This window comes from Oncorhynchus mykiss, chromosome 2 (genome assembly GCF_013265735.2).
Source record: "Oncorhynchus mykiss isolate Arlee chromosome 2, USDA_OmykA_1.1, whole genome shotgun sequence".
NCBI lineage: Eukaryota > Metazoa > Chordata > Actinopteri > Salmoniformes > Salmonidae > Oncorhynchus > Oncorhynchus mykiss.
The window spans coordinates 6,008,015-6,021,483 of NC_048566.1; the positions used below are offsets into that span (position 1 = coordinate 6,008,015).

General features: G+C 47.4%; 1 protein-coding gene across 2 annotated transcripts in view; it reads left to right on the top strand.

Annotated features, from left to right (window-relative positions):
* setd2 (SET domain containing 2, histone lysine methyltransferase) overlaps positions 1-13,469 on the top strand; it is a 46,510-nt gene that overhangs the window by 5,023 nt on the left and 28,018 nt on the right. For both annotated transcript variants that reach the window (XM_036936117.1, XM_036936127.1), the window contains exons 4-9: positions 92-4,545; positions 4,781-4,912; positions 8,835-8,963; positions 9,414-9,537; positions 9,803-9,880; positions 13,062-13,159. In XM_036936117.1, coding sequence (XP_036792012.1) covers positions 92-4,545; positions 4,781-4,912; positions 8,835-8,963; positions 9,414-9,537; positions 9,803-9,880; positions 13,062-13,159 — 5,015 coding nt within the window. The remainder of the gene's footprint in view (positions 1-91; positions 4,546-4,780; positions 4,913-8,834; positions 8,964-9,413; positions 9,538-9,802; positions 9,881-13,061; positions 13,160-13,469) is intronic.

The window sequence follows — 13,469 nt, forward strand, 5'->3', positions numbered from 1 at the left end:
GAATGATCGGTCATATGATTTGGTTTACTGTAATAGTTTCTCCTGAAATTATTAGCCATGGTAACATCTACTTATTTTGTTCACTGTACAGGTCAAGGTTGAGGGTCTCACCAAGGCAGCTTTACTCAAAGGCCTCTCGCCTCGAGTGATGTTGTCCAGCCATCTCCTGCCTAAAGGAACCAAGAGGAAGGTGAACCTGGACGATCAGGGTCGCCAGAAAGTGTCTTTCAGCTTCTCTCTGACAAAGAAACCGCTGCAGAACTTATTCCTTGCCCCTCCCAGTCAGGAAAAATCTCTTGCTGAACTCCCCTCTGTCCTGTCACCTACAACCTCCCTCCCTCAGGACAGAGCAGGGCAGCATACGGAAAGCAAAAATGAGCAAATGCAGCCACCATTGTTGGTGCCCACACCAGTAGCAGAGATCCTTGCACCTCAGACGGCAGTCTCCTCCGTCCTCAAACCTAAAGTGGACTTGGGAAAGATGCACTTCAAGAAACAGATCCTCAGTGCATCTGTTATTGAAGAGAGTCCCATAACCAGTGTTGTCTTACAGGATCCACCCCCTTCCGAGCAACAGGTTTTAACGGAATCTTCAGGTAAAATTGAAACTGTCACCCCGACACGAACGCCCCAGTCTCAGAACAATCTTCAGAACATGGACAATGACGGCCCCTCTGAGAATGCTCTAACTCGTGTATCTGATGTGAAGCTGGACCTCAGTCTCAATGAACCCACTGACTCCTCCCACAAAGGGAAAGTGGATGTAAACACTTCCAGTATAACAGAGCAGCAAGACACCTCAGAAAACATACAAATCCGTTCCCGGTCGGACAGCACACTCCCTGGCTCAGAATCTGATGCTGATTCAGTGCAGACGTCTTCTAGCTACAAGTCAGGTGAACCCAAGGCCACAGCAAAGTTGGAGAGTAGAAGTAACGATACAAAAAATATGTCCTCTTCTCGCTCCAAATTAGAGGAAACAGAAAAAGGTTCTAACCATTCACGTTCTGAGAAGGACGAAAGAACCTCTAGTTACTCAAAATCTGACCGAGAATTAAGGTCAAAATCTGACCGAGAATTAAGGTCAACCTCTGACCGAGAATTAAGGTCAACCTCTGACCGAGAATTAAGGTCAACCTCTGACCGAGAATCAAAGCACACACCCTCGCGGTCATCCCGCTCTGACAAAGGCCGCAGAAGGACAAAGAGTCGGTCGAGGTCTAGATCAAGAGGTCCCCGGACGAGTTCCAGATCTGAGACACGCTCCAGATCTGAGAGATCTAGAAGCGAGAGAGGGTCAGGTTCACGGTCTGATCGGTCATATTACGACTCTGAGCGGAGGTCAGGGGGTCACCGAAGTTCTCCGTACAGAGAGAGGAGAGGCAGCTCTCGCTCTCGGACCGATAGCAGCAGAGTCCGCGGCGACAGCTCTGACTCTGAAGATGACCACAGAAGAACTCGGACTAGAACAAGTGATTCCAGCAGGTCATCCACCCATTCTAGCTTGCAGAGAGATTCAAAGTCATACTCATCCCACTCGAAATCTGAGCGAGACTCGAAATCTGAACGAGATTCAGAGATAGATAAAATAACACAATCTTCTAAGTCTGAGAGGGCCTCAAAGAGAACTGTTGACTCCAGTTCCCTCCAAAAGTGCTCTACTGATGTAGAACCTAATCACAGGAAATCCAACACCCACTACAAGCCGGACATCGGTGTTCGATCCACTCGTTCCAGTCCACATGCCCTCTCTCAAACATCAGACAAACGTCTCCAGAAAAGTAGCTATAGTGAATCTGAGGTAGCTCACAAAGGGAAGTCTCAGTCACAGGGCTCTGATCGCTCTTCTGGTTCTGAAGGGGCATGGACATCTTCCACCAGTAAATCAGACTCTAAGCAAATGTCTGCCACCATGTCATCCGTGAAAACTAATAGACAATCAAAGGACACATTTCACAGTCCCAATAAGGTACAAACCCCTTCTGATGCTCACCCTCAGAGCAAAAATGACAAAGCAGGAGCAGATTCCCATCTAGCAGATACTTGCCAAAGGGAGGATGTTGGCAACATGAATGACATCACATCCCAAGATAAAGGCTTACAAAAACCAACTCTGTCGTTACCGTCAAATTGTGATCCAACTGACAGATTGCAAGAACCAGCGTTGGATCTAGTTAATGAGAAGATCCATCATTGCATTGAGGTTCAGAATGACTCGGCAGCAACTTCACCGAACAACTCTAGTGGAGACCAATTATGTGAAAAATTTGCCTTAGGGGACATTGACAATGTTAATAAAAGCCTTTGCTCTGAACAAACGAAAGATGCACAGTGTGTAGACCCCCAAATAGAATCCACTGAGAAGTGGGTTGATGTAACCAACTCTAGCTTTTCCTGCAGTAATGACAGAGTAATACCCAGCCAGGATAAGACTGTTTTTCAAGATTCAGTTGCGTCAAAGTCATTACCATCTACAGTGGATGTATCTATCAGAGACCACCCTAAGCAGAACACTAAACCAGAAAATACTGTGTGTTCTAGTAGAAATGTGAATATCAACATGCAGTCTTGCAAAAACATCCCTCTCAAATCTGAACCCTCTAGTCCTGAACCTCAGTTTTCCAACCAGACTGAACAACAGAACTCTAGTTTAAGGAAAAACAGAGGGAAAACAAAACAATCACGTTGGGATATTGTTGGACAAGACACCTCAGACAGTGATAATCCTCAGAAATTGCCTTCCCAAGAAAGCAAACCTGCTGTGAAAAAGGTCATCTCCGTCAAGAGAATTGAGTTCTCTCAAGACGTCAGCCAGGAAGATCCGTCTCTGAAGGGTCAACTGAAATGGGAAGCTGAGTTGCATTCCAAGACGATAAAGCAAGAAATTATTATCACACAAGAACACAGCTCCGCACCAATAACTTTTGGGAACGACCAATCAGAGTCCGCAAACCCAACCGCACAACCAGGCACCTGTGAAACCAGCAGTGACCATTTAGACATCAAACCCCACATCAGCCAAATGGTTGGAGATCACTCACTTTTAAATAATACCTCACATGTAGACCGAGCTAGAAGGGAGCAGTGTAGGAATGACGATGGTAATGAAGAGAAACCTAAAGATGGCCCTCACAAGAGCAAACCGCTGACAACACTAGTGTCGAGCCAGGACGCTGTAGGCCAAAGCGAGGACAGTGACACTGACGATTCAGAGTCGGACTCAGACTGCGGTGTTGCCGTGAAACGGATGCACTCTGTGGTGGTTGTACCAAAGAATTCCACCCTGACTCACTCGGACACAACAGACAAGCCTGCGTCTCCCTGCACTCCAAACACTAGCCCAGGACGTCAACAACACGCTAACAGGGCCAGTGGCCAAGAGGGTGATCTGGACAGGAGTCAGATCCCAAGCAGAGTAAGCCCTCAGCAGAGACATAGAGGCTTTCCCGCCATGTGTGAGAGCACTAGGCAGGCCAGTAATCCTTGTGTTGATGGAAGTCTCTCTGCACATGACATCATGGTATACCAATCACAGAGCAACATGGTCGATAGCACCAGCCAGCTCGAGGGCTCCAACGCCACCGATGCCCAGCCTTCTAAGGATCCTTATAGCAATGCGCGTGAGAGACCAAAGATTGGTGATGCAACGGTGAGCCAGATTGCTGCCCACGGCCTTGAGAACTCCTTCAGGCAGTCTGACACAGGGCATCCACAGCATTATGGAAGTGGCAGGGGTGGCAGGATGCTTTCCCGTTACCAACATGGAGACTTTGCCAGCTCTGATGACTTCAACAGCAGTCTGGGCTGGGACTTCACACAGTCGGAGCAGCCCAGCAGTACGTACCAGCAGCCTGACAGCAGCTATGGGGCATCCCAACAGCATCCTAACACACAACAGCCAGGGAACTCTTCTTTGGGGCAGGTGTACAGGACAAACAATGGGGCCTACTGGACGCAACTACCAACTACGACTCAACCCACCTGCAGACCGGTCTACCTCCATGTGCCTGCAACACATTATCAGGAGCCTGTTGGTCAAGTCCATCCTGACTCCTTGACTAATGACTGTGATGAGGACAGTGAAGGGAAACCAGCAGGCCTTAGTAGACTAGATGTTGAATGCAATGGTCCCAAGCTTCCAGGCTCGCTAGCCTTCCTACAAGCCCATGAAATAAGCAGCAACTGTAGAGGCTCTGTCAACGCCACTCCAGAGAATATTTCCATAGTTGAACCCCCCAGAAACAAGGACAACTCAAGGCCCCACAGAGGCAGGGGTCCTCCCAAGAAAAGGCGTCCAGAAATGGAGTCCGATTCGGACAGCGAGGCAGAACCTGTGCTGGCTAGCAAAAGGGAGCGACTGGCAGAGAGGGAGCTCCCCAAGGTCTCCAAGGAATCCAGGGAGATTCCAGGTCAGGCTGAGGTGCAACGCCCTTTGCTCAGTCTGAGGGACTTCCGGGACGCCAGCAACTGGAGGGAGATGGCACGGTCTAAGAAGATGCCACCATACTTTGACCTGATTGAGGAAAACCTGTATCTGACTGAACGGTGAGATTTTGTTCCATTATAGTTTTTTTTCAGTAGTTAGATTCAATGACTTTGCATGCCATGTTTTATTTTATAAATTAGTTGTACATAATTTAAAAGCGATTTATCATCATATGACTTCAGCATAAGTATCTTGGCCAGGTCGCAGTTGTTCTCAACTTGCCTACCTGGTTAAATAAAGGTTGAAATAAATCTGACTGTAGAGAAAGTGAGGGATTTCTGTTGATCTGTACAGGAAGAAGAACAAGTCTCACCGAGACATCAAGCGAATGCAGTGTGAGTGCTCTATGCTCTCGAGGGAGGAGAGGTCTCGTGGAATGATGGCTTGTGGGGAGGACTGCCTTAACCGTCTGCTGATGATCGAGTGGTGAGTTGTTCTCCATTGCGTCACCCTGGTAATACCAAACTGTAAAGCAGATCAAATAGTGTCTTCAGAAAGTATTCACACCCCTTGACTTTGTCCACGTTTTGTTGTGTTTTAAAATGTATTTAGATGTTGTGTCACTGGCCTACACACAATACCCCAGAATATCAAAGTGGAATTAAGTTTTTCAAGATGTTTACAAATTAATAATAAATGAAAAGCTGAAATGTTTTGACTCGACACGTATTCAACCACTTTGTTTTGGCAAGGCTAAATAAATTCAGGAGTAAAAATATGCTTAACAAGTCACATAATAAATTGCATGGACTCACTCTGTGCGCAATGATAGTGTTTTAACATGAGTTTTTGAATTACTACCTCCTCTGTACTCCCACACACAGAATTATCTGTAAGATCTCTCGGTCGAGCAGTGAATTTCAAACACCTATTCAACCACAAAGTCCAGGGAGGTTTTCCAATGCCTTGCAAAGAAGAGCACCTCTTGGTAGAAGGTTACAAATAGATAAATAAAAACAGACATGGAATATCCCTTTGAACAGGAAGTTATTAATGACATGTTGTATGGCGTATCAATACACCCAGTCACTATGAAGATGAAGGCATCCTTTCTAACAGTTGCCAGAGAGGAAGGAAACCGCTCAGGGATTTCACCATGAGGCCAATGGTGACTTTAAAACAGTTACAGAGTTTAATGGCCGTGATAGGAGACAACTGTAACTAATACATGGGTTAAATAAAACAATGTCCTCATCAATCTACACCCAATACCCCATAATGACACAGTCAACTTTATTAAAACAATTGTTGGTGTGCAAATGTATTTAAAAAAATAAAAACTGTACACTACCATTCAGAACATGAACTACTGTTCATTTTTTGTCCATTAAAATAACATCAAATTGATCAGAAATACAGTGTAGACATTGTTAATGTTGTAAATGACTATTGTAGCTGGAAACGGCAGTTTAAAAAATAAATGGAATATCTACATAGGTGTACAGAGGCAAATTATCAGCAACCATTCACTTCTGTGTTCCAATGGCATGTTGTGTTAGCTAATCCAAGTTTATCATTTTAAAAGGCTAATTGATCATTAGAAAACCCTTTTGCAATTATGTAAGCACAGCTGAAAACTTGTGCTGATTTAAAGAAGCAATACAACTGGCCATCTTTTTAAAACTAGTTAAGTATCTGGATCATCAGCATTTGTGGGTTCGATTACAGGCTCAAAATGGCCAGAAACAAATACCTTTCTTCTGAAACTCGTCAGTCTATTCTTGTTCTGAGAAATGAAGGCTATTCCATGCGAGAAATTACCAAGAAACAACTGTACAACTCCCTTCACAGATTAGCGCAAACTGGCTCTAACCGGAATAGAAAGAGGAGTGGGAGTGCACAACTGAGTAAAAGGACAACTACATTAGAGTGTGTAGTTTGAGAAACAGACGCTTCACAAGTCCTCAACTGGCAGCTTCATTAAATAATACCCGCAAAACACCAGTCTCAACGTCAACAGTGAAGAGGCGACTCCAGGATGCTGGCCTTCTAGGCAGAGTTGCAAAGAAAAAGCCATATCTCAGACTGGCCAATAAAAATAAAAGATTAAGATGGGCAAAGAACAGACACTGGACAGAGGAATATTGGAAAAAAAGTGTTACGAACAGACAAATCTAAGTTTGAGGTGTTTGGATCACAAAGAAGAACATTCACGAGACCCAGAAAAAATGCTAGAGGAGTGCTTGACGCCATCTGTCAATCATGGTAGAGGCAATGTGATGGTCTGGGGGTGCTTTGGTGGTGGTAAAGTGGGGGATTTGTACAGGGTAAAAGGGATCTTGTCGAAGGAAGGCTATCGCTCCATTTTACAACGCCATGCCATACCCTGTGGACAGTGCTTAATTGATTGGAGACAATTTCCTCCTACAACAGGACAATGACCCAACGCACAGCTCCAAACTGCAAGAACTGTTTAGGGAAGAAGCAGTCAGCTGGTATCCTGTCTATAATGGAGTGACCAGCACAGTCAGCGGATCTCAACCCTATTGAGCTGTTGTTGGGAGCAGCTTGACCGTATGGTACGTAAGAAGTGCCCATCAAGCCACTCCAACTCGTGCTTCAGGAAGCATGGGGGGGAAATCACTTCAGATTACTAGAATGCCGAAGGTCTGGAAGGCTGTAATTGCTACAAATTGAGGATTCTTTGATGACGCAAAGTTTGAAGGACCCAATTATTTAAATAAATAATCATTTATTTATAACCTTGTCAACATCTTGACTGTTTCCTATTCATTTTGCAACTCATTTCATCTATGTTTTCATGGAAAACAAGTCCACCTGTGGTAAATTTCAATTGATTGTCTATTCTTTTTTTTTTAACCTTTTTATTTAACTAGGCAAGTCGGTTAAGAACAAATTCTTATTTTCAATGACGGCCTAGGAACAGTGGGTTAACTGCCTTGTTCAGGGGCAGAATGACAGATTTTTACCTTGTCTGCTCGGGGATTCAATCTTGCAACCTTTCGGTTACTAGTCCAACGCTCTAACCACTAGGCTACCTGCCGCCCGGTATAAGGTCACACAGTTGACAGTGCATGTCAGAGCAAAAACCAAGCCATGAGGTCGAAGGAATTCCCCGTAGAGCTCCGAGACAGCATTGTGTCGAAGCACAGATCTGGGGAAGGGTACCAAAAAATGTCTGCAGCATTGAAGGTCCCCAAGAACACAGTGGCCTTCATCATTCTTAAATGGAAGAAGTTTATAACTACCAAGACTCTTCCTAGAGCTGACCGCCTGGCCAAACTGAGCAATTGAGTGAGAAGGGCCATGGTCAGGGAGGTGACCAAGAACCCGATGGTCACTCTGACAGAGCTCCAGAGTTCCTCTGTGGAGATGGGAGAACCTTCCAGAAGGACAACCATCTCTGCAGCACTCCATCAATCAGGTCTTTATGGCAGACTGGCCAGACGGAAGCCACTCCTCAGTAAAAGGCACACGACAGGCCGCTTGGAGTTTGCCAAAAGGCACCTAAAGGACTCTCAAACCATGAGAAATAAGATTCTCTGGTCTGATGAAACCAAGATTATTTGGTCTGAATGCCAAGCGTCACATCTGGAGGTGGCAGCATCATGTTGTGGGGATGTTTTCAGCGGCAGGGACTGGGAGGATCAAGGGAAAGATGAACGGAGCAAAGTACGAAGATCCTTGATGACCTTCCAAAAAGACAACGACCCTAAGCACACAGCCAAGACAACGCAGGAGTGCCTTCGGGACAAGTCTCTGAATGTCCTTGAGTGTCCCAGCCAGAGCCCGAACTTGAACCCGATCGAACATCTCTGGAGAGACCTGAAAAATAGCTGTGCAGCAACACTCCCCGCCCAGCAACGCCTGACAGAGCTTGAGAGGATCTGCAGAGAAGAATGGGAGAATCTCCCAAAATACAGGTGTGCCAAGCTTGTAGCGTCATACCCAAGAAGACTCAAGGCTGTAATCACTGTCAAAGGTGCTTCAACAAAGTACTACTTAAACGGTCTGATTTACTTTTGTGATATTCAAGTTTTATTTTTAATGAAATTGTAAAAAATATTTTTTCCTGTTTTTTTGTTTTGTCATTATGGGGTGTTGTGTGTAGACGGATGAGGGGGAAAATACATTCAATCCATTTTAGAATATGGCTCTAATGTAACAATGTAGAAAAAGTCAAGGGGTCTGAATACTTCCCGAATGCACGATAGTTTTACATCACTGGTCCTTTAATTGATGAATAACATCCATTGGTCCTTCATCTTCAAACATCTTCAAACATTGCAAATCTTCCTATGTGGTTGCCTTATTTAACCTAGTCGAATGAAGAGCGTCTGCTAAATGGCCAAAATGAAAACACATGTAATGTCCTTGTCTTTTGCAGCTCGTCACGCTGCCTGAATGAAGGCTACTGCTCCAACCGCCGCTTCCAGATGAAACAGCATGCAGACTTTGAGGTCATCCTGACTGAAGATAAGGGCTGGGGACTGAGGGCGGCCAGGGACCTGATACCGTAAGGCTCTTACATCTTATTTTTAAATGTAACCTTTTATTTAACTAGGCTAGTCAGTTAAGAACAAATTCTTATTTACAATGACAGTCTACACCTGCCAAACCTGGACGACGCTGGGCCAATTGTGCGCTGCCCAATGTGATACAGCCTGGATTCGAACCAGGGACTGTAGTTACATCTCTTGCACCGAGATACAGTGCCTTAGACCGCTGCGCCACTCAGGAGCCCTGTACTCCTTGATTCATTCCTCGCATCCTATCTCCTCGCCTCCTCAACACACATAGGAGAGGAAGGTCTGAGAGAAACCCCTTGGACCTTCTCCAATACGGTTGAGAAGGAGGTGTGGCGATAGGATGAACAGACATAATGAGATGGAGCCCTGGTCATTGTACTAAAAGCTGTACACAAATGAGTCATGCTCACCCCCCCCCCATTTTAATCACATTTCAGAAACACTTTTGTGCTGGAGTACTGCGGAGAGGTGTTGGACCATAAGGAGTTCAAGACACGGGTGAAAAAATACGCTAGCATGAAGAACATCCACTACTATTTCATGGCCTTGAAGAATAACGAGGTGAGACCACTGGAACGTTGACATGTCGTCCACTGAACCCCTGAAACAGGAACAAGTGTAGGCTGCGTCCCTATTCCCTATAAAGTGCACTACCAGACCCCAACAAGTTTTAGGTGTGCATCCCAAATGACACCCTGATTTGGCTCTGGTCAAAAGTAGTGGCTATATAGGGTGCCATTTTGGGATGCACCAAGTGCTGTATTGTTTACAACTGACGGGTAATGTGGAAGGTTACCTGAAACTCCTTTCCTCTGTGTCTTCTCAGATCATAGATGCCACACTGAAGGGGAACTGCTCTCGCTTCATGAACCACAGCTGTGAGCCCAACTGTGAGACCCAGAAGGTATGTAGCCCAGGAGCCCCTTTCGGTATTTTTAATTTTATTTAACTAGGCAAGTCAGTTAGGAACATATTCTTATTTACAATGAGGAACAGTGGGTTAACTGCCTTGTTCAGGGGCAGAACGACTGATTTTTTTTTTACCTTGTCAGCTCGGGGATTCGATCTAGCAACCTTTCGGTTACTGGCCCAATGCGCTAACAACTAGGCTACCTGGTATCTGTCCAGTGTTTCCAGATTTCTATGAAATAGCATGTATAATTTGTTATAATATGAGTGAAATAGTTCATTACAATTTTTGGGGAAGAAAAACTATGTTAAAAAGCAGCTTTTATATGTTTTTAAGGGTGTGGGTTTACCCCAACAACAGGATGGGGTGGGTTTACCCCAACAACAGGATGGGGTGGGTTTACCCCAACAACAGGATGGGGTGGGTTTACCCCAACAACAGGATGGGGTGGGTTTACCCCAACAACAGGATGGGGTGGGTTTACCCCAACAACAGGATGGGGTGGGTTTACCCCAACAACAGGATGGGGTGGGTTTACCCCAACAACAGGATGGGGTGGGTTTACCCCAACAACAGGATGGGGTGGGTTTACCCCAACAACAGGATGGGGTGGGTTTACCCCAACAACAGGATGGGGTGGGTTTACCCCAACAACAGGATGGGGTGGGTTTACCCCAACAACAGGATGGGGTGGGTTTACCCCAACAACAGGATGGGGTGGGTTTACCCCAACAACAGGATGGGGTGGGTTTACCCCAACAACAGGATGGGGTGGGTTTACCCCAACAACAGGATGGGGTGGGTTTACCCCAACAACAGGATGGGGTGGGTTTACCCCAACAACAGGATGGGGTGGGTTTACCCCAACAACAGGATGGGGTGGGTTTACCCCAACAACAGGATGGGGTGGGTTTACCCCAACAACAGGATGGGGTGGGTTTACCCCAACAACAGGATGGGGTGGGTTTACCCCAACAACAGGATGGGGTGGGTTTACCCCAACAACAGGATGGGGTGGGTTTACCCCAACAACAGGATGGGGTGGGTTTACCCCAACAACAGGATGGGGTGGGTTTACCCCAACAACAGGATGGGGTGGGCTTACCCCAACAACAGGATGGAGTGGGTTTACCCCAACAACAGGATGGGGTGGGTTTACCCCAACAACAGGATGGGGTGGGTTTACCCCAACAACAGGATGGGGTGGGTTTACCCCAACAACAGGATGGGGTGGGCTTACCCCAACAACAGGATGGAGTGGGTTTACCCCAACAACAGGATGGGGTGGGTTAACCCCAACAACAGGATGGGGTGGGTTTACCCCAACAACAGGACGGGGTGGGTTTACCCCAACAACAGGACGGGGTGGGCTTACCCCAACAACAGGACGGGGTGGGTTTACCCCAACAACAGGACGGGGTGGGTTAACCCCAACAACAGGATGGGGTGGGTTTACCCCAACAACAGGATGGGGTGGGCTTACCCCGACAACAGGACGGGTGGGTTTACCCCGACAACAGGACGGGGTGGGTTTACCCCGACAACAGGACGGGGTGGGTTTACCCCGACAACAGGACGGGGTGGGTTTACCCCGACAACAGGACGGGGTGGGTTTACCCCGACAACAGGACGGGGTGGGTTTACCCCGACAACAGGACGGGGTGGGTTTACCCCGACAACAGGACGGGGTGGGTTTACCCCGACAACAGGACGGGGTGGGTTTACCCCGACAACAGGACGGGGTGGGTTTACCCCGACAACAGGACGGGGTGGGTTTACCCCGACAACAGGACGGGGTGGGTTTACCCCGACAACAGGACGGGGTGGGTTTACCCCGACAACAGGACGGGGTGGGTTTACCCCGACAACAGGACGGGGTGGGTTTACCCCGACAACAGGACGGGGTGGGTTTACCCCGACAACGGGACGGGGTGGGTTTACCCCGACAACGGGACGGGGTGGGTTTACCCCGACAACGGGACGGGGTGGGTTTACCCCGACAACGGGACGGGGTGGGTTTACCCCGACAACGGGACGGGGTGGGTTTACCCCGACAACGGGACGGGGTGGGTTTACCCCGACAACGGGACGGGGTGGGTTTACCCCGACAACGGGACGGGGTGGGTTTACCCCGACAACGGGACGGGGTGGGTTTACCCCGACAACGGGACGGGGTGGGTTTACCCCGACAACGGGACGGGGTGGGTTTACCCCGACAACGGGACGGGGTGGGTTTACCCCGACAACGGGACGGGGTGGGCTTACCCCGACAACGGGACGGGGTGGGCTTACCCCGACAACGGGACGGGGTGGGCTTACCCCGACAACGGGACGGGGTGGGCTTACCCCGACAACGGGACGGGGTGGGCGTACCCCGACAACGGGACGGGGTGGGCGTACCCCAACAACGGGACGGGGTGGGCGTACCCCAACAACGGGACGGGGTGGGCGTATACCGTCATGAATATTTTTCTAGACAGTAAATGACTGACTGGCCAGCTCAGCCAGTTAGCCGCCTCGGCTAAAAACATGACCGTATCCTCTATATGAGGAAATAGCAAGCATTTTTGAAAAGGTCTGTTTGATTTATAAGTTTGAGGTGGGGTTTATTTCTCTCTAATTGATGCTTCGGCCACATACGAGTCAACAACATTTATTTGCGTACAAGTTAGATTATGAGCATTTTAAAAGTAAGAATTTCACTGGACAGTTCATTGTAAAATGTAAATACATTTCATTGACTTGTCTTTGGTTCAGAACCATATTTGCATGCACTTCGCTCTACTTTTAGGCTGGTACCTTGTGCCTGACAATGAGCGACAAGAAGTTTGCATTTTAACACAGACGGGCACTGAGGCTACTTTATCAGTGAGCTGCATCTCAGGCTGTGATTTTCATTTGACATTTGAGTCGTTTATCAGACGTTTTTATCCAGAGGGATTTTACAATTAGTCATTCGTCTTAAGATGGCCGGGTGAGACAACAGCACATCACGGTCATGACCAGTACACTTTCCCTCAACACATCACGGTCATGACAAGTACACTTTCCCTCAACACATCACGGTCATGACAAGTACACTTTCCCTCATCAAAGTATTTATCAGCAAAGTCAAAAAGCAAGTTAGTTTTATCCTGACCTCGCTAATGTTTCTTTCTTGGTTTCTGTATTTCAGTGGACTGTGAACGGCCAGCTGAGAGTTGGGTTCTTCACCTCCAAGACCGTCACAGCTGGTACAGAGCTTACCTTCGATTACCAGTTCCAGAGATATGGGTTAGTGTCTCTCTCCCTTCGATTACCAGTTCCAGAGATATGGGTTAGTGTCTCTCTCCCTTCGATTACCAGTTCCGGAGATATGGGTTAGTTTCTCTCTCCCTTCGATTACCAGTTCCAGAGATATGGGTTAGTGTCTCTCTCCCTTCGATTACCAGTTCCAGAGATATGGGTTAGTGTCTCTCTCCCTTCGATTACCAGTTCCAGAGATATGGGTTAGTGTCTCTCTCCCTTCGATTACCAGTTCCAGGGGTATGGGTTAGTGTCTCTCATTTCGATTACCAGTTCCAGAGGTATGGGTTAGTGTCTC